Source organism: Somniosus microcephalus, chromosome 7 (genome assembly GCF_052327205.1).
Source record: "Somniosus microcephalus isolate GS21.2 chromosome 7, FLI_Smic_1.0, whole genome shotgun sequence".
NCBI lineage: Eukaryota > Metazoa > Chordata > Chondrichthyes > Squaliformes > Somniosidae > Somniosus > Somniosus microcephalus.
The window spans coordinates 77,306,189-77,328,053 of NC_140993.1; the positions used below are offsets into that span (position 1 = coordinate 77,306,189).

Consider the following 21,865-nt stretch of genomic DNA (forward strand, 5'->3'; position numbering starts at 1 on the left):
TGCCTTCTTGGAACCCAGTCAACCACGAGAGGCATGCTCTGTTCTTTGCTAATAAAAGCCTTTAGTTACTCTCCTAACTCTCCGTCTTTTATGAGTAATTGATAGCGCATCAACTATCAAGTGGAAGTGCCCAATCCTTGAACCTTCCTACTTTTAGAGCTGGTGCTGACAGAAAACAAAGTACCAATGCCTGGCCTGTGAGCAGTGATTTCATGCAATATACATGAGATAAAAGTATATCACTTCAGCGAGTGCAAAACTACAGTGAGGAGATCCAGATAATGTGTCTATTCTAAAATAAATAGACACCTGCGTGTGAGATTTATTTTGTTAAACTCAAAGCTCAAGTGTAGAACCAGCAACCAGGGAATGGGCAAATCACTGTGTGGAACAGTGAGACAGTGATGAGGAGCGAGAAATAGTCAGGGCAGGGGCAATGAGCTTCTTCTATTTCTTCCTTCATGAAAGCATCATGCAGCATAAAAGATACAGTGCCATAAAACTGCAGAGTGGTAAATTCCACTGCTGAGATTCGGAAGTCTCAATACTATCAAGAAACACAATTCAAAGGAGCCATAAGGGGTAGCAGCATTGATCAACCAAATTTGTAAACCTCTAACAAAAAAAAAATCACCCTCAACCTTTGTCCTTGCAAACTACCACCCCATCTCCAATCTCCCTTTCCACTCCAAACTCCTTGATCGTGTTGTCACCTCTCAAATCTGTTCCTATCTTTCCCCATGTTTGAATCTCTCCGATTAGGTTTCCAGCCCTGCCCCAGAACTGCAACATCCCTAATCAAAGTAATAAATAACATTCTCCCTGATTGACTATGATGCATTTTTCCTATTTGCTTTCCTCAACCTCTCTGCAGCCTTTGACAAGATCAACCACGCCATCCTCCTCCGACACCTCTCCTCCACTGTCCAGCTCAGTGCAACTGCCCTTGTTTAATTTCACTCTTGCCTATACAATCATACTCAGAGCATCTCGAGCAACAGTTTCTCTTCCTCTTCCTGCACCATTACCTCTGGTGTCCCCCAAGGATCTATCCTTGTCCCCCTTCTCTTCCTCATCTACATGCTGTTCCTTGGCGACATCGTCCAAAGACATTGGGTCAACTTTCACTGGTAGGCTAATGACACTCAGCTTTAACTCTGCACCACCTCGCTCAATCCCTCCACTGCCTCCGTGTTGCCAGACTGCTGTCTAACATCCAGTCTTGGATAAGCTGCAATTTCGTCCGGCTGAACATAGAGAAGACTGAAGCCATTGTTTTCGGCCCCTGCCAGAAACTCTGTACCCTTGCCACCGATTCCACCCCCCTCGCCAGCCACTGTCTCGGGTTCAGCCAGACAGTTTGCAACCTCATCATCCTATTCAACCCCGAGCTGAGCTTCTGACCCCATATCATTTCAATTATAAAGACTACCTACTTCCAGCTCCATAATATTACCACCCCTCTGCTCCTGTCTCAGCCATCTGCTGCTGACAATCTCTGATCCATGCCTGTCACCTCCAGACTCGACCACTTGAATGTTTTCTTGGCTGGTCTCCCACGCTCTGTCATCTTCAGCTCATCCAAAATTCTGCTGCCAGTATCCTATCCTCTACTAGGGCCTGTTTACCAGCCACCTTGTTAATCTACATTGGCTCCTGTTCCCCAATAAAAGGCCTTGCCACTCCCCATCTCTGCAATCTCAAGCCCTAAACCAGCACCCCCCACCCCCGCCTCAACCCCACACTCTGGAATTCCAAACCCTTTCAGCTTTCCATTTTCCTCTCCTCCTTTAAGACCCTCCTTAAAAGCCACCTCTTTGACCAAGCTTTTGATCACACCTCCTAATATCTCCTTCTTTTGCTTGGTGTCCATTTTTGTCTAATTACGCATCTGTGATGGGTCTTGGGATGTTTTTCTATGTTAAAGGTGCTATACAAGTGCAAGTTGTCATCGCTATAATGCTACATTTAGAACACAATCACTTCTCGTAACAAAGATCAAGAGTTTGAGCACTGCAGAATCTGCTCCGTTTATAGTTCAAGGTGGATTCCAAGGCACCAACAGAAAAACTGCACGTTTTGCTCCTTTATTTCCTGGTTACCATACCACTCCCAAACCCTCGAGAGGCCCATACAGCCTATCGAGGGAAAATCTGCGCCGCTGGTCTTAAGGACAAATTAAGCTGCTTTGCGTAATGCCATCCCACTTCCTTTTACACTAATCTTCATGTTGCCATTGAGGCACCACTCAAGGCACCAGCAAAAACCATCTTTTTTAGGTATGCCTTGGAGCCACTGGTGTCATCAGCACTGCCTCCAAATCCATGCAATTATAGGCGGCAGAACTGTACTGTAAATGAAGCACAAGCAGCAGCTTATAGAGCCTAACTGTGTTACTCGTTGTATCTAGAATCTCTCAGCCCTTCTTCTCCAGAGTGCACAGACTCTTGCTGGTTCTGCAGGTGTAGCAGCCCTGCAATACCTTGTCCCAAAGGCCATTCTGCAAGTCTGTGATCCTGGACAGTGTCAGAAGTATCAATCATGGATGGTATAAGTATCCAAATCTGGTCCTGCCCTCAACCAGACATCTATATACACACACAATCCAGCAGAAAGCATGAGTCAGAATTCAGGCGCCAGAATCGTGGCTGAGTTTTCTTTTTCTCTGTAGCCTAGGGGCATGGAGACCAATTGCAGCACTCTTGCCGGAGACCCAGCTTAGACCAGTTAACTTAGCACAGACTGGAAACAAGCTGGTCACGTTCTGGTTTGTATGGCTTAATGCTACACCAGATGGCACCTTTACTCACAAAGATATTGGGACCCTTGCTGATGCCTAGAATGGGAGTGTCTCATATCTTTGTGAGTGTGCCTTCTGAGCTGAATTTTATTAAACTGGAGATTTGGAACTGGCTGACTCATAATACAGGTGTTGCATGTCTCGCTCATGAAGCAACAAACTACAAGCTTGCAGGCATCTGTCGTACCCATTGAGTTCAGTTTTCCCATTTCATTTTCAAACACAAAGGCAGATGAAAGGAGGGGGAAATTCTGATATCCAAAGAATCAGCAAATGGAGAATAAAAGTACATTTTTAAATTTTATACAGAATGCTTACTGCTGCCCTCATAGATCAAATGTTTTCTGCTCAGTCTCTTTAGCAGCTTGTGTGATATTTTTCCAAGAAGCTACCAAAATATTTAGTTAAAGGATGGCAGCTTGTTTTGCAAGTTTTCTTTCTTGTAACATGTTACTGCTGAGTAACTCAGATGTTGTACTTCCTGTTTCATTTATAAAAAAAGGCAGAATGACAGTCGTGGTTTTAAAAACAGCGTGACTGCAGTAACAGCACTTGATCGCGACAGAAGACAGTGATGGTAATTACTGGAACACTTGCTTACTGTATGCAGTAGCTGCAAACTGCACGGCACAATCCTTCGGAGGCAGAATGCCTGAACATACCTGGGTAAGACTTCTGCAAATGTTTTTCGAGCAGTCCTTCATCCAACAGGAACTCAAACCAAATCGTCTGAGGAGGAGTGCAGGGTCGGCTAGAGGTCACTGCCTCACGATCAGCCGCTTCTGCACTCATTCTGCTCCAGAGCTAGTCCTGAAAATATAAAGGAAATTAAACAGAGTCAAAATTTAAGACTCTTCTCTCCACCCCCTTAAAAATAGTTCCCCTTTCACGGTCCTCCATCATGGAACTATACATCAGTTAGGAGGAAAGACCATCTAGACGCCAAGCCATGCCCATTGCCAATGCTGCTTCACAAACACCCAAACATGCTCATTTCCTATAGGGCTAGGGTTTCCAAACTTCCCGATTTTGACGGGAGTCTCCCGATACTGATGGATCGTATCTCGAGCATTGCCACTGGCAACTCGGGGAAAAAGTTCCTTTGGAGGTGACCTACCTTTTGCTGCACATTATTTTATTTAGATGGAGAACTCGGCTGACATTTTTAAATAGTGTCGCAGCCAATCAGCTGTTCACCGCAGCCGCACTGCGCCAGCTTGCCGCACATGTCAGCGTCAGCCGTGGCTCAGTGGGTAACACACTCACCTCAGAGTCAGAAGGTTGTGGGTTCAAGTCCCACTCCAGAGACTTGGGCATGAAAATCTAGGCTGACACTCCAGTGCAGTACTCGGAGTGTTGCACTGTCGGAGCTGCCATCTTTCAGATGAGACGTTAAACCGAGGTCCCATCTGCTCTCTCAGGTGGGTGTAAAAAATCCCATGGCACTATTTCGAAGAAGAGCAGGGGAGTTATCCCCGGTGTTCTGGCCAATATTTATCCCTCAATCATCATCACTAAAAAAAAATTATCTGGTCATTATCACATTGTTGTTTGTGAGAGCTTGCTGTGCAGAAATTGGCTGCTGCGTTTCCATTACAACAGTGACTACACTTCAAAAGTACTTCATTGGCTGTAAAGCGCTTTGGGACGTCTTGAGGTCGTGAAAGGCGCTATTTAAAATGCAAGTCTTTCTTTCTTTACTTCAGGAAGCTTGTATTTTGGGTTGAGTCAGAGTTGCTGCCTGGGTGTGCAGAGCGCATATGTCTGGAGCAGTTCCAGCACGTGGCAGGACGGAGAGGGAGTCAGGGCTGGCGTGGAGACAGAAGAATCCATATTGAGAGAGAATTATTTGCAAGGACCTGAGCCAGGAGTGCCTTCAATTCTTGAAGGTAAAGAAAAACATCTCCCTGCAGCGACAGTACAGCATAGAGCAGTTACTCTCTGCTTTTATATCTGGTTGCATTAATGTTTTGTGTGTTGGCAACCCTCAAAGTTAAGATTGATGTCCTGGACACTGCTGCAAGCAAAAACCCTGGGCAATTCAAAATATTGTGTGCTTTTCATTTTCTTTGAACAATTTTGTTTATTAGTTATAAAAATATCAAGAGGGGGAAAATAGACTGATTGGCTGATTCTGAACTCTCAATCGGGTAACGACGCGTCTGCTCACTTTTCAATTGGCTGGGTAAAGCAGCACCTCGTGAGGATGGACATGTCAGGTGACCAATGGCGGGACAGTTGGCAGCGGGAGGTCATGTGACAAAACCTCCAGGTCCAACCACAGTTGGCAACCCTCCACAGGGCAGGCCATTTAATTCACCCACCCTTCCCCATTGGCCACCACAAATTGCTCCATCTCATGATCTGATTTAAATGACAGATGAAATTAGGTGATATAGGTCTACTTGCTGGAGATCAACACATTTGAACAATAATGTGCATTTATACAGCACTCGTAACATAGGAAAATGTCCCAAAAAAGGAGCTTCACAAACAAAAATGAACATTAGTGCTAGAGCCCATGCTGCTACAAACTTCCTGCTCATTAGAATAGAACTGAATGTAAAATGGGAGTAAATTAGCGTAAACAACCCAGGCCCAAGGAAAGCACTGAATTCACATCGTATATTTCTTTTTTAACTATGAAAATTAAAGTTTCAACTGATTTAACCATCATTCATGCACATTAGGCACAGCATGTTTAGGGGGAGCCTGCAATCGGCAAGCTTTGCAATTTTTAATGCGACATGTACTTATGCATTAAAAATGCATTCAAAGAGACAAAAACTACAGTGCAAGTCTCAGTGAGGATAAAAAAATTAAAATGCTTAAAAATGTCAGTTAAAAAAACAGAAAAATTACTATTTCCCAGAAACCGAGTTGTAATTTGAAGAGAGCCTCTGAGCAAATGCAATTGCAAGAAAATCACATACAGGATAAGGTGACCATATTTTCTCAACCGAATCCGGGGAGACACAGGGTGGAAGCACAGCAAAATAGCCCTACCAAACGAATGCCGCACTCTGATTGGTCCGATCTGAGGCATGACGAAGATTGACATTTAAGCGGACGAATGGATATGGCTCTAATTAGGGACGCATTTCCTGAACCGGGGCACAGTACCTCATCCGGGGACTGTCCCTGGAAAATGAGGCCGTATGGCCAGCCTAGTATAAGGCTCAGTAACTTGGGAGGCCGGGCTATTACTATGGGAGGTGATGTTTTTGGGCCGAGGGATCGATAAGACAATCGTAAAATATTGAGGAGATTTGGGCACATTGTACTTGCACACTAACTCGCTTACGGCCAAAATTCCTCGATATTTTAGGCCGGGTATTGGATTTGCACCCCACTTGCGCATGTCTCTGGGGGCAAATAACCCAGAGATGCAGGAAATTCTCGGCCGCCATGTGTAAGCAAGACGCTTGTCCATAGGCAGGGAAGAGTCTGAGTTGCTCCAGCATGCTTATGCACGCCATCTAGAGGACAACTCGACAGTGACATCAGCAGGGGCCTAACAGCACTGTCATTTGCCTACGTGGCTGGTTAGGAATCAATGTGCTGTCTAAGGAAACCTAGAAGGCAGAAGTGGTGGAAAATTCTCTCACCTAAATGCTCATTAAAAAAAATATACTGAGTGAATGATTTACTAATGGATCCACCCTACCACAGACCATCCTTTTGTTCATTCCTCCCCTCCCCCACTTGCCCTGCCTCTGCACCTGTTTAAAATCTGTTACTTCTCAAACTTTTTCCAGTTCTGATACGTTAACTCTGTTTTTCTCTCTCCACGGATGCTGCCTGACCTGCTAAGTATTTCCAGCATTTTCTGTTATTATTTCAGATTTCCAGATTCCGCAGTATTTTGTTATTGTATTACTTATGGATGGTGTTGGGGAAAGATGACAAATTGATGGTATATATTTGATACAAACATTAGAAGATTATTGGATGTATGTAAATTTGCAAAAAAGTTATAGAACATTGACATGGAAAAACAGGAGCAGGAGTAGGCCATTCGGCCCTTCGAGCCTGCTCCGTCATTCAATATGATCATGGCTGATCCTCTATCTCAATACCATATTCCCGCTCTCTCCCCATACCCCTCAATGCCTTTTGTGTCTAGAAATCTATCTATCTCCTTCTTAAATATATTCAGTGACTTGGCCTCCACAGCCTTCTGTGGTAGAGAATTCCACAGGTTCACCACCCTCTGAGTGAAGAAATTTCTCCTCATCTCAGTCCTAAATGTCCTACCCCGTATCTTGAGACTGTGACTCCTCATTCTAGACCCCCCAGCCAGGGGAAACATCCTCCCTGCATCCAGTCTGTCTAGCCCCGTCAGAATTTTATACGTTTCAATGAGATCCCCTCTCATTCTTCTAACTCTAGTGAATACAGGCCTAGTCAACCCAATCTCTCCTCATACGACAGTCCTGCCATCCCAGGAATCAGTCTGGTGAACCTTTGCTGCACTCCCTCGATGGCAAGTATATCCTTTCTTAGGTAAGGAGACCAAAACTGCACACAGTACTCCAGGTGTGGTCTCACCAAGGCCCTGTAGTACAACTGTAGTAAGACATCCTTGCTCCTGTACTCAAATCCTCTTGCAATGAAGACCAACATAACTTCCTAACTGCTTGCTGCACCTGCATGTTTGCTTTCAGTGACTGGTGTACAAGGACACCCAGGTCCCTGTGTACATCAACATTTCCCAATCTACACCATTTAAATAATACTCTGCCTTTCTGTTTTTCCTACCAAAGTGGATAACTTCACATTTATCCACGTTATACTGCATCTGCCATGTATTTGCCCACTCATTCAACTTGTCTAAATCGCCTTGAAGCCTCTTTGCATCCTCCTCACAGCTCACAATCCCACCTAGTTTTGTGTCATCAGCAAACTAGGAAATATTACATTTGGTTCCCTCATCAAAATCATTGATATATATTGTGAATAGCTGGGGCCCAAGTACTGATCCCTGCGGTACCCCACTAGTCACCGCCTGCCACCCCGATAAAGACCCACTTATTCCTACTCTGTTTCCTGTCTGTTAACCAATTTTCAATCCATGCCAGTATATTACCCCCAAACCCATGTGCTTTAATTTTGCACACTAACCTCTTATGTGGGACTTTATCAAAGGCCTTCTGAAAATCCAAATTCACCACATCCACTGGTTCTCCCTTATCTATTCTACCAGTTACATCCTCAAAAAACTCCAGGTTTGTCAATCACGATTTCCCTTTCATAAATCCATGTTGACTTTGTCTAATCCCATTGATATTTTCCAAGTGTCCTGTTATCATATCCTTTATAATAGACTCTAGCATTTTCCCTATTACTGATGTTAGGCTGTAGTTCCCTGTTTTCTCTCTCCCTCCTTTTTTAAATAGTGGGGTTACATTTGCCACCCTCCAATCTGCAGGAACTGTTCCATAATCTACAGAATTTTGGAAGATGACAACCAATGCATCCACTATTTCCATGGCTACCTCTTTTAGTACTCTGGGATGCAGATTATCAGGCCCTGGGGATTTATCGGCTTTCAGTCCCATTAATTTCTCCAGCACTATTTTTTTACTAACACTAATTTCCTTTAATTCCTCCTTCTCACTAGACCCTTGGTTCCCTAGCATTTCTGGGAAGTTATTTGTGTCCTCTGCCGTGAAGACAGAACCAAAGTATTTGTTTAATTGCTCAGCCATTTCCTTGTTCTCCATTATAAATTCTCCTGTTTCTGACTGTAAGGGACCTACATTTGTCTTCACTAATCTTTTTCTTTTTACATTCTTGTAGAAGCTTTAGCAATCCGCATTCATGTTCCTTGCAAGGTTACTCTCATACAGTTATGAAGTTTAATAACGAATATTTTATATTTTTACACTTTATAAATTAATAGCAAGGTCTTGATTTCTAGATTTATTGGGTGAGATTTACATGCTGCATTAGCCTGCAAAAAGGGATTTTGTCTGGTAATGTACTTCACAGAACGGAATTGTAACAAACAAAGAACACAGCAACACCCTAGTTAGAGATGGGCATAGCTTAGGTGGAATTCATTTCCACCTAGAAATTACTTATAAGGTGTCATGATTATTAAAATTTGAAACTTCAAATATCTCTCTTTAGGACATCATGAAATTACAGTCTAGATTTCAGTAACCGTGTGCTCGGTATTTATTTATTATGGATGATCAGTACTGATTGAATTGTAGTACTCTTCTCTTGTGCTTTCTGTGACTTAAATCAATATCTACAAATTTAAAATATCAAGCCTGTATGACGATATGCTATGAAGTGCTAATTCAGGACATAAGAACATAAGGAATAGGAGCTGGAGTAGGCCATTTGGCCGTTCGAGCCTGCTCCGCCATTTAATAAGATCATCTCCACTTTCCTGCACTATCCCCATATCCCTTGATTCCCTTAATATTCAAAAATCTATCGATCTCTGTCTTGAATATACTCAACGACTGAGCCTCCACAGCCCTCTGGGGGAGAATTCCAAAGATTCACCACCCTCTGAGTGAAGAAATTTCTCCTCATCTCAGTCCTAAATGGCCGACCCCTTATTCTGAGACTGTGACCCCTGATTCTAGACTCCCCAGCCAGGGGAAACATCCTCCCTGCATCTACTCTATCAAGCCCTGTAACGATTTTGTACGTTTCAATGAGATCACCACTCATTCTTCTAAACTTTAGCGAATATAGGCCTAGTCTACTCAATCTCTCCTCATAGGGCAATCCCCCCATCCCAGGAACCAGCCTGGTGAACGTTCGTTGCACTCCCTCTATGGCAAGTATATCGTTCCTTAGGTAAAGAGACCAAAACTGTACACAATACTCCAGCTGAGGTCTCACCAGAGCCCTGTATAATTGCAGTAAGACGTCTTTACTCTTATACTCAAATCCTCTTGTAATAAGAACATAAGAAATAGGAGCAGGAATAGGCCACTTGGCCCCTCGAGCCTGCTCCGCTATTCAAGAAGATCATGGCTGATCTTGGGCTCAAAGCCACTTCCCCGCCCGCCCCTCATAACCCTTCACTCCCTTATCTTGCAAAAATCTGTCTATCTCCACCTTAAATGTATTTAATGACCCAGCCTCCACAGCTCTCTGCGGCAGAGAATTCCACAGATGTACGACTCTCTGAGAGAAGAAATTCCTCCTCATCTCAGTTCTAAAAAGGGCGACCCTTTATTCTGAAACTATGCCCCCGAGTTCTAGATTTCCCCACAAGGGGAAACATCCTCTCTGCATCTACCCTGTCGAGCCCACTCAGTATCTTATATGTTTCAATAAGATCACCTCTCATTCTTCTAAATTCCAATGAGTATAGGCCCAACCTGCTCAACCTTTCCTCATAAATCAACCCCCTCATCTCTGGAATTAACCTAGAATCGTCTCTGAACTGCCTCCAATGCAAGTATACCCAGGGACCCGGGTTCAAATCCGGCCTCGGGTGACTGTCTGTGTGGAGTTTGCACATTCTCCTCGTGTTTGCGTGGGTTTCCCCCGGGTGCTCCGGTTTCCTCCCACAGTCCAAAGATGTGCGGGTTAGGTTGATTGGCCATGATAAAAATTGGCCCTTAGTGTTAGGGGGGATTAAATACGTGGGGTTATGGGGATAGGGCTTGGGTGGGATGGCTGTCGGTGTAGGGACCGGGTGCTAGGGTTTGGATGATCAGCCATGATCTCGTTGAATGGCGGAGCAGGCTCGAAGGGCCTACTCCTGCTCCTAGTTTCTATGTCTATGTCTATATCCTTCCTTAAATAAGGAGGCCAAAACTGTACGCAGTACTCAAGGTGTGGTCTCACCAACGCCCTGTACAGTTGTAGCAGGACTTCCCTGCTTTTATACTCCAACCCCCTTGAAATAAAGGCTAACATTCCATTTGCCTTTTTGATTACTTGCTGTACCTGCATGTTAACTTTTGGTGTTTCATGCACAAGGACCCCCAGGTCCCTCTGAACTGTAGCATTTTGTAATCTCTCTCCATTTAAATAATAATTTGCTTTTTTATTTTTCCTGCCAAAGTGAATAACCTCACACTTTCCCACATTATACTCCATCTGCCAAATGTTTGCCCACTCACTTAGCCTGTCTATATCCCTTTGCAGGTTCTTTGAGTCCTCTGCACAACTTGTTTTCCCACCCATCTTTGTATCATCCGCAAACTTGGCTACATTATACTCGATCCCTTCATCCAAGTCATTAATGTAGATTGTAAATAGTTGAGGCCCCAGCACCGATTCCCATGGCACCCCACTAGTTACTGTTTGCCAACTGGAAAATGACCCATTTATCCCGACTCTCTGCTTTCTGTTAGTTAGCCAATTTTCTATCCATGCTAATATATTACCCTCAACTCCGTGAGCTCTTATCTTATGCAGTAACCTTTTATGTGGCGCCTTATCGAATGCCTTCTGGAAATCCAAATATACCACATCCACTGGCTCACCTTTGTCCACCCTGCTCGTTACATCCTTAAAGAACTCCAGCAAATTTGTTAAACATGGTTTTCCTTTCATAAAACCATGCTGACTCTGCTTGACTGCATTATGATTTTCCAAATGCCCCGCTACTGCTTCCTTAATGAAGGACTCCAGCATTTCCCCAACGACAGATGTTAGGCTAACTGGACTATAGTTTCCTGCTTTCTGTCTCCCTCCTTTCTTAAATAGGGGTGTTACATTTGCGGTTTTCCAATCCGCTGGGATCTCTCCAGAGTCCAGGGAATTTTGGTATATTGCAACCAATGCATCCACTATCTCTGCAGCCACTTCTTTTAAGACCCTGGGATGCAGGCCATCTGGTCCAGGGGACATGTCGTCTTTTAGTCCCATTATTTTACCAAGTACTATTTCCTTAGTGACAGTGATTGTCTTTAGATCCCCCCTCCCTGTGGCCCCTTGATTATCCATTATTGGGATGTTGTTAGTGTCTTCTACCGTGAAGACAGATACAAAATATTTGTTCAGAGTCTCTGCCATTTCCCCATTATTAATTCCCCAGTCTCATCCTCTAAGGGACCAACGTTTACTTTAGCTGCTCTCTTCCTTTTTATATACCTGTAGAAGCGCTTACTATCTGTTTTAATATTTCTTGCCAGTTTACTCTCATAATTCATCTTCTCTCTTTTTTTTTGGTTTTTAAAAATTTCCCAATCCTCTGGTCTCCCACCAATCTTGGCAACATTGTATGCCTTCGTTTTCAATTTGATACCATCCTTTACTTCCTTAGTTAGCCACGGAAGGTGCTCAGTTCTCTTAAAATCTTTCTTTCTCACGGGAATATATTTTTGTTGAAAGTTATGAAATATCTCCTTAAATGTCTGCCATTGCATTCTCATCCTTTAATTTATTTTTCCAGTCCACTTTAGCTAGTTCTGCCCTCATGCCACTGTAATTGCCTTTGTTTAAGATCAGGACACTGGTTTGGGGTACAACTTTCTCACCCTCCAACTGAATTTGAAATTCAACCATGCTATGATCATTCTTTCCGAGAGGATCCTTTACTATGAGATCATTTATTAATTCTGTCTCATTACACAGTACCAGATCCAAGATAGCCTGCTTCCTGGTTGGTTCCATTACATACTGTTCTAGGAAACCATCCCGGATGCACTCTATGAACTCCTCCTCAAGGCTACCATGGCCAATTTGATTTGTCCAATCAATATGGAGATTAAAATCACCCATGATTATTACCGTACCTTTTTTTTTTTACAGGCCTCCATTATTTGTTGATTTATACTCTGTCCAACAGTATTGCTACTGCTCGGGGGCCTGTAGACTACGCCCACCAGAGACTTTTTCCCCTTATTATTTTTTTTATCTCCACCCAAATCGATTCTACATCTTGATCTTCTGAGCTAATATCGCTTCTCACCATTGCACTGATCCCATCCTTTACCAACAAAGCCATCGCACCTCCCTTTCCTTTCTGTCTATCCTTCCGAATTGTCAAATACCCTGGAATATTCAGTTCCCAGCCCAGGTCACCTTGCAATCACGTCTCTGTAATGGTGATCAGCTCATACTAATTTGTATCTATTTGTGCCGTCAACTCATCTATCTTGTTACAAATGCTGCGTGCATTCAGATATAGAGCTCTTAACTTTGTCTTTTTACCATTTCTCCTTGTTTTGGCCCCATTTTCTGTTGCACTCTTATTTTTAAACATTCTGTCCCTTCCTGTCACACTCTGGTTATTATTTCCCCCATCTCTATCCTGTTCTATTGCTATCTCATTTCTCATTGACTTTTTAAATTCCCACTCACCTGGACCCTCCCCCCCACTATAAAGGCCAATATACCATTTGCTTTCCTAATTGCTTGGTATATTGGCCTTTATAGCATGTGAACTTTCAGTGCTTCATGTACAAGGACACCCAGGTCCCTCTGAACACCAACATTTCCCAATCTCTCAACATTTAAAAAATACTCTGCTTTTCTATTTTTCCTACCAAAGTGGATAACTTCACATTTCTCCACATTATATTCCATTTGCCATGTTCTTGCCCACTCACTTAGCTTGTCTATATCCCCTTGATGAAGCCTCCTTGCATCCTCCTCACAACTTACATTCCCACCCAGCTTTGTATCATCAGCAAACTTGGATATATTACATTTGGTCCCCTCATCCAAATCATTGATGTAGATTGTGAATAGCTGAGGCCCAAGCACTGATCCTTGCGGTACCCCACTAGTTACAGCCTGCCAACCCAAAAATGACCCGTTTATTCCTATTCTCTGTCCGTTAACCAATCCTCAATCCATGCTGGTATATTACCCCCAATCCCATGAACCCTAATTTTGTTTAATAACCTCTTGTGTGGCACCTTATCGAATGCCTTCTGAAAATCCAAATACACCACATCCACTGGTTCCCGTTTTTTTTATTCTGCTAATTACAACCTCAAAAAACTCCAACAGATTTGTCAAACACGATTTCCCTTTCATAAATCCGTGTTGACTCTGCCCAATCCTATTATTTTTTTCTAAGTGCCCTGTTGCCACGTCCTTAATATTAAGCACGTGGTAACATTTATCTTTTACTGAGTGTTGTTGAACAATCAACCCCAAATTAATTGTTTTAGTTGTTCCCTCATTTAAATGAAATTAGCCGGTTTAAAGTTATGTACCTGGCTCTTGGTCTTCAGTATTTCTGACTTTCAGATCACTTTATCACTTGTAGCCGCTATCCCAGAGGTGCAACAACTTCAATGTCTTGCACATTTTCTGGGTCATTAACAAATACTAGAGATCAAGATGAGGATTGCCTTCCGAGGCTACCTCTCATGGTCGAATAGCAGTCGTGCACTACATCTACCAACTCTTAACTCTAAACCACTTGGGTTTTCCCAGTTTATATTAGGTTGATTGAAGCTCCCCATTAACTTTATTATTCTCCAATACTTTCCTATCTCCTGCTCAAGCAAATTGTCCTCCTTTTTATCCTGGCACGGTAGCCTGTAGCACATCCTTAGTGTTAGCTAGGATTAGTTTTAGTACTAGAGATGGAAACCAGCGTAATTCATTTTGTAGCTTTCTACCTCCAACAGGTTCAACTTATTTTATCTTCAAGTGTCTGACATTCAGGGCTACACCACCTCCTTTTTTGTCCGTGTCTTTTTTAAACGTTCTACACCCTGAATTCATTCCCATTGTCTGGATTTAGCTATTTGTGACATTCCCACCACATAACAGTGCACTACTGCCACAACAGATTCCAGTTCTAGCACATTATGTCCAGTGCTCCTAGCATTCATGTATCTACATCTTATTATAGATTTTCATCCTCTCATGTTCACCAGTGTCTCTTAATGTCTGGTCTCTGATTCAAGCGAGTCTCTCCAAGTTTCGGATTCTGTACCTGCTTGTTGGCTACCTTCCATCCTATGATCTGTCTCCTTCGAGATCTTGTTTCCTCTCTGCCCTCTCCGCGATCCCCCCCCACCCCCCCAACACCTGTCTACTTTAAATTATATTCTGTTGCTGTGCAATGTTCCTCGCAAGACTTCTCATCCCAACTTGGTTTAAATGTAGGCTGACTTTCCTGTACTTTTTTTTGATTCTGGAAGGATTCCCAGTTATTTACAAAGACATAAATAACTAAACATACGGCCTGCTGAACAATTTCATCCGACCTACAGTGTGACGTGCTCAGGATTGGCAAATCTCCCTTGGTGCTACTTCCAACAGCCGCTCACCCTGCGACGTCAGCCCCACCCTCCCCATGGCACAGAGAGCCAGCACTCGCTTTGGGCTGACCAGAAATGGGACCAGCTGGTGGGGGGGGGAAAAGGTTTTGCTGGGCTGGACTGGAAGAGGGTGACCAGAGATTAATTCTGTGGCCATATGTTTTGTGAAGAATAAATATTCCAGTCTAACCAAATCTAGCTCTTAAAGTGGAAATGCATAGCTCATCACATCTTCCTTTGAGCTACTGAAATAAGGGGCTGGCAGAATGGTGCGAGTACAACAGTGTTGTCTTTCCCACTTGAAGACGCTCTTTAAAACCTCTCTCTTTGACCAAGCTTTTGGCCATTTGTCCTAATTATTCCTTATGTGGCTCAGTGTTCAATTTTGTTTGATAACGCTCCTGTGAAGCGCCTTGGGACGTTTTACTATGTTAAAGGCGCTATATAAATGCAAGCTGTTGTAGTAGAGGGCAGGAAATGAGGGATCGGGGAGAGAGGGAGACAAGCGAATGGAGTGCAGCGGGCATGGGGCCCAGCATTTCCTGGAGCAGCAGTAGTAACATGGTGAGTGGGAGCGGTGCTGAGAGTGGAGCAGCCAGTAAAGGGATTTAGTGGGTAAATAGTCAAAGATTGTATCTACTGGTGGGTGAATGGGGTGCTGCATGCCCTGATTTTACATTGCAAGCTCCAATACATGGAGGAGATGCAGGATGAACGAGTACAGGCTGGCTGCAGACCACAGAAGTGCTGTGGAGCTGGGAGGGGCACTCCTGCTCCTCCATGCTCCACAGAAGGGTTGCAAAAAATATTTTTCCTACCAGTTCCTCAGCAGCCTCCAGCAATCCCTTTAGGCTGCTGTAGAGCTGGCAAAACTAATCAGAGCTTGCATGGCACATGCTCCACTTAGTTTTCACGCATTTTGCAGAAGAGTCCTAAAACAGGCGCAGGACCCTTCTATACATCTATCTATCTATATCTATATATCTATCTATATATATAAAGGAATCGATCTGTCTGTCTGTCTATCTGTCTGTCCTTGGGTGTGCGTCTGTCCGGCTATGCGCTCGAAAGTTATACGGCGTACCTACGCGCGCGTTACCTCCGAAGAAAGCTTACACTTCCGGGACACTCGTAAGCGTATTTACTTTTCGGTCGGACGAAAATTGTTCGCGCCTTATGCAAAAAACCTTCAAAATTAAACTCATTATCTGCTAGCATTGATTGACTGACGTCAAGGTTCGACCAATCCTGTGCCGTCACGATTGACCAATCCTACAGTACGGTCCCCTGATGGTTGGCGGGACTAATCGTTTTCATCTCGGGGATGTGGCAGCCATTGTTTCACTGCCATGACTTCAGCTTCCAGCTCAAACTACTTTGAAAGTTAGTATCTCTTTTAAAAATAACATAAGATTTACCAAAAACGTTTTATAAGTACTTTCACTTTCATCTTTCAAGGTATTAAAAGGTAGAAATGTTGCCCGGCAGCAGATTCACAAAGGGTCACAGACAGGGCCCAAAAGCCTGGGACTCGATTTAAAATGTTGCCCGGCACCAGATTCACAGATGGACACAGAGAGGCCCCAAAGCCTGGCACTCAATTTAAACCGCCCGGCCCAAAACAGCCCTGGCAAAGCCGGGCTCCCCCCAGCTAGTATTTAAATAAATTGATCCATTGCTGATTTGAGGCAGCCATCAGGTACGTCTAAAAACAGTGTGGACCAATATGGCAGCAGCGATTAGGCGCAGGACCACGCGCCCAGAAATTGGTGTACAGCATGGATTTGTGAAAGGTAGGTCATGCCTGACAAACATGACTGCATTTTTTGAGGAGGTGACTAAAGTAGTGGACAGGGGAATGTCTATGAATGTTATTTATATGAACTTCCAGAAGGCATTTGATAAAGTGCCACATAAGAGATTGTTATCTAAGGTAGAAGCCCACAGAATTGAGGGCAAATTATTGACCTGGTTAGGAAATTGGCTGAGCGGCAGGAGGCAGAGCGTAGGGATAATGGGTAGGTACTCAAATTGGCAGGATGTGATTAGTGGTGTCCTGCAGGGATCCGTGTTGGAGCCTCAACTACTCACAATATTTATTAACGACTTAGATGATGGCATAGAAAGTCATATATCCAAATTTGCCGATGACACAAAGATAGGCGGCACTGTGGGCAGTGTAGATGAAAGCATAAAATTACACAGGGATACCGACAGATTAAGTGAATGGGCAAAATTGTGGCAAATGGATTTCAATGTAAGCAAATGTGAGGTCATCCACTTTGGACCTAAAAAAGATAGAACAGGGTACTTTCTAAATGGTGAAAAGCTAAAAACAGTGGAGGTCCAAAGAGACTTGGGGGCGGGGGCGGGGGTCTAGGTACATGGATCATTAAAATGTCATGAACAGGTAGAGAAAATAATCAAAAAAGCTAATGGAATGCTGGCCTTTATATCTAGAGGACTAGAGTACAAGGGGGTAGAAGTTACACTGCAGCTGTACAAAACCCTGGTTAGACCACACCTGGGATATTGTGAGCAGTTCTGGGCACCACACCTTAGGAAGGATATATTGGCCTTGGAGGGAGTGCAGCGCAGGTTTACCAGAATGATACCCAGAGGGTTAAGTTACAATGAGAGAATACACAAATTAGGGTTGTATTCCCTAGAATTTAGAAGTTTTCAGGATATTATGGGGAAAAAGTTAGGGTAGAGAGAAACTATTTCTGCTGGTTGGGGAGTCTAGGACTAAGGGGCCTAGTCTAAAAATTACAGCCAGACCTTTCAGGAGCGAAATGAGTAAACACTCCTAAACACAAAGGGTGGTAGGAGTTTGGAACTCTCTTCCGCAAACGGCAATTGACGCTAGATCAATTGTTAATTTTAAATTGGAGACTGATAGTTTTTTGTTAACCAAAGGTGTTAAGGGATATGGGCCAAAGGTGGGTATATGGAGTTAGGCCGCAGATCAGCCATGATCTCATTGAATGGTGGAACAGGCTCGAGGGGCTGAATGGCCTACTCCTGTTCCTATGTGCCTATGTTCCTAGATTATGCCCAAATAACAGGCGAAACACATATGGGCCATATTTTCTGATCGGAGGCTTCCCACGTGCGGAAGCAAAAATTTAATTTTTTGAAAAAAATTAGTTTTTTACCGGGCTAAAAATAAACTTTTTTTTTTAAAAGAATTTTTAAATGATAAATGAGTGAAACATATTTTTTTTTACTTTTTTCAAATCCTATGCTGGTAAAAGCAGGCCTTACTCCTGCTTTTACCAGGCGTAAGATTTCTACAGGTTTTCTGCAGGCGGAGGTTCTCCAGAAAGCGGACTATCCGCCTGCAGAGGCCCTTCTCCAGAGCAGGCGTCCGATCTGTCAAGAGCATTCTTGACAGATCGGAAATGCCAGTTTTCAGTGCATGCCTGAAACCAGCATTTCCGATGTCCCTACGGGTGTGTACACAGCGCGTATCCACCCGTAGGGATCGAATATACAGCCCACACTAATTTCTACCCAGTGTCCAAATAATTTTTGCTGAATGTGGCCCCTGCCAAGTACCAAGATATTAGATCAGGCCCACTATATAAATTGAGTTTGACACCCCTGCTCTAGAATGTGTTGTAGAAGTCAAAACACTTGCTTTTTTAAAGAAAACCAAATAAACCAAGGCTCGGCCTGTTCATAATAGGAGACAAAAGCCACTCACCATCAGACCAATAATTGGTTATTAGTCTGAGTTACACTTCATTTGTCGGAACCATGAGAAACTCTCTCTTTATAACCCCCAAAATAGCTGACACCTGCCCTCCCCCATTACTGCCCTCTTCATAAAGTTAACATTTTGTTTTCTTGTTTGGAAACCCAACAAATTTAGCTGTAGACTTTGAATCAAGGTGAATCTTCTGATAGCTCACGGTGGCATAGTGGTTAGCACTGTTGCCTCACAGCGCCAGAGACCCGGGTTCGAATCTGGCCTCGGGCGACTGTCTGTGCAAACTCCACACATTCTCCCCGTGTTTGCGTGGGTTTTCTCCGGGTGCTCCGGTTTCCTCCCACAGTCCAAAGATGTGCAGGTTAGGTTGATTGGCTATGATAAATTGACCCTTAGTGTTAGGGGGATTAAATACGTGGGGTTACAGGGATAGGGTGGGATATGTGTTGGTGTAGGGGTTACGGGTGGGATATGTGTCGGTGCAGGCTCGATGGGCCGAAATGGCCTCTATCTGCACTGTGGGGTTTCTGTGTGATTCTGTGTAAACTATGTGCAAATAGCAGCCCAGTCATTCTCCATCAAATCATTGCTTTAAAATCCAAACACACTTCTTCACATTGCCTGGGAAAGACGCAGTAAAACGAATGACTGGGCTTTGAACCCTCAATTTTTTTTACCCCACACCCGAAAACCGAGAATCCCAAATATTCTTCACTCGCTAGCGGCTTATTTTCATGTCTTAGTCCACAAGGAATCACTGAGCAGCGCTTCTGCACAGCTCCCTCCGCAAAGAAAGACATCCCCCCCCATCTTTAACCAAACGTCGAGAAATGACGGTCCATCCAAATGCATGGTGAACGACTTACTTCGAGGACGAGCAGAACAACGACCTGAAACTCAATCCCTCTGTTCCACGAGAAACATGTTGCACACTCCAGCAAGCACAGCCGGGTCACACCAACACTATCCCCGGCCCGTGTAACCTTCCCCCCGGATCCCCGCCACCGGCCCGTGGACTCCCTTCCCCCGGATCCCCGGCCCGTGGAACCCCTTCCCCCGGATCCCCGGCCCGTGGAACCCCTTCCCCCGGATCCCCGGCCCGTGGAACCCCTTCCCCCGGATCCCCGGCCCGTGAAACCCCTTCCCCCGGATCCCCTTCCCCCGGATCCCCGGCCCGTGGAACCTTCCCCCGATCCCCGCCGCCGGCCCGTGGAACCTTCCCCCGGATCCCCGGCCCTTGGAACCCCTTCCCCCGGATCTCCGGCCCGTGGAACCCCTTCCCCCGGATCCCCGGCCCGTGGAACCCCTTCCCCCGGATCCCCGGCCCGTGGAACCTTCCCCCGATCCCCGCCGCCGGCCCGTGGAACCTTCCTCAGATCCCCGCCGCCGGCCCGTGGAACCTTCCCCCGGATCCCCGCCGCCGGCCCGTGGAACCTTCCCCCGATCCCCGCCGCCGGCCCGTGGAACCTTCCCCCGGATCCCCGGCCCGTGGAACCTTCCCCAGATCCCCGCCGCCGGCCCGTGGAACCTTCCCCCGATCCCCGCCGCCGGCCCGTGGAACCTTTCCCCGATCCCCGCCGCCGGCCCGTGGAACCTTCCCCCGATCCCGCGCGAGACCGGCGCCCCCTTCCTGCCGCGCGCTACATCTTTTCTGTTTCTTTTGGTTTCCTCTCAACACTTTCCTTCATTAATTTTGGTTGCTTCGACCATTTGAGTCGCGCCATTACAAAGTAATGAAGGTGGAAATTCTCTTTTTTTTGGGCGACGGCACGTTCCGAACGTGTGGCATGGTTTAAATGAGAATGTAAATATAATTGGGCGGGGGCAACAAGTGCAAGTGCAACCAAACAGTCCGCAGTGTATACATGTATCAAAGTGACATACGTTCTGTTTACATCTTCAGCACTGTCCCTGTGAAAAGGAGACATCAGCTGGATAAGGTGCAGAACTGTCACCAGGTGGCAAGAGTTCCTTGAGTCGAAGGTATTTTGCACAGATCACTACCGTGAGCCGTGCATTTATAGACCTCTCCCCCTGTACCTGGATATGTTAGAGGAGACTTGTATTCGCCACCGACACTTCACAATTCAGGTTCTCAGGACAGTCACATATTTGCGCCATCTGCTCAGGATGACCTGTAAACAATATCTGCAGCAGGGATAACTCTTATCCTATGCTACTGAAGGTTATCTCATGGAGCTGTCATACTACTGGATCTTTCCACACCCAAGAGACACCTGTCATCTCAAGCAGTCTGCAGTGTACACATGTATCAAGCAAGTAACAGATACTAATACAAAAAGAAAATATTGCAGATGCTGGAAATCTGAAATAAAAACAGAAAATGCTGGATATATTCAGCAGGTCAGGCAGCATCTATGAAGAGAGAAACAGAGTTAACGTTTCAGGTAAAGTAACAGATACTGTTTGCAAGGGACAACACCTTCATCATTGTGCCCGTGAAAAGAAGGCATTAGATGCACAGGGTGCAGATCCTTCACCAGTGACAAGGTTCCCTTGAGTACAAGGTGTCACAGATAGAAGTTGTGTGTATCATTTCAACCCCATTGCCTATGTAAACAACAAGGGTTTGTACTGAATAAATGTTCATGTAGTATCTGACCACAAAAGTATTATGCATGTCATTATATAGGGCACCTTCATTATGCGGTAGTCCATGGTGCCCACATTTTCAGAAGTGCTGAGAGAATGGATGTCAGCAGACTGGGGATGACCTCTCCATCCATGGCGGTGACCCTACTAAGGAACCACCTAACAGCAGAGGAGAGCCTTGAGCTGGAAACCTGAGCTACCTCTCAGAATGCAGGAGTTTCCAACTTAGGTTTATGCCACGTTTGATGGGCTGCACAAGAAATGTGTGCAAAAGTGAGAAACACGCTAAACTTTACATCACGACTGATACCAGCAAGCTTCTTCCTCATTTGCAACTATGACCAAGATACTTGGACGACTTCATTGTTTTGGTTGGCAACTTCCCTTTATGCAACTGGCATCTGTGCATTTACTGGAAGGAGGCCTTCAGACCCAGAAGTGGTCACCGTCCTTTGGTGCACCTTCTGCAACAGGATTCAGACCCTTCAGCATCAAAAGGAACAGAGTTACCCACATATCTCCACT

At 44.8% G+C, this 21,865-nt stretch overlaps 1 protein-coding gene across 7 annotated transcripts in view; it reads right to left on the reverse strand.

The window, feature by feature from the left end:
- Positions 1 to 20,218, reverse strand: part of ints8 (integrator complex subunit 8) — a 170,973-nt gene extending 150,755 nt beyond the window's left edge. For 4 of the 7 annotated variants that reach the window (XR_015078983.1, XR_015078982.1, XM_085992630.1 and 1 more), the window contains exons 1-3: positions 20,195 to 20,218; positions 19,594 to 19,690; positions 3,463 to 3,610 (exon numbers count right to left, since the gene is read on the reverse strand). Coding sequence is in view for 5 of the 7 variants with exons in the window: in XM_085992630.1 (XP_085848756.1) it covers positions 3,463 to 3,592 (130 nt within the window). In the remaining 2 variants the exon portion in view is untranslated. Of the gene's footprint in view, positions 1 to 3,462; positions 3,611 to 19,593; positions 19,691 to 19,943; positions 19,962 to 20,194 lie in introns of those variants that run through there. The other 3 variants (XM_085992633.1, XM_085992631.1, XM_085992629.1) reach the window with 2 other exon arrangements.
- Positions 20,219 to 21,865: the final 1,647 nt, after the last annotated feature.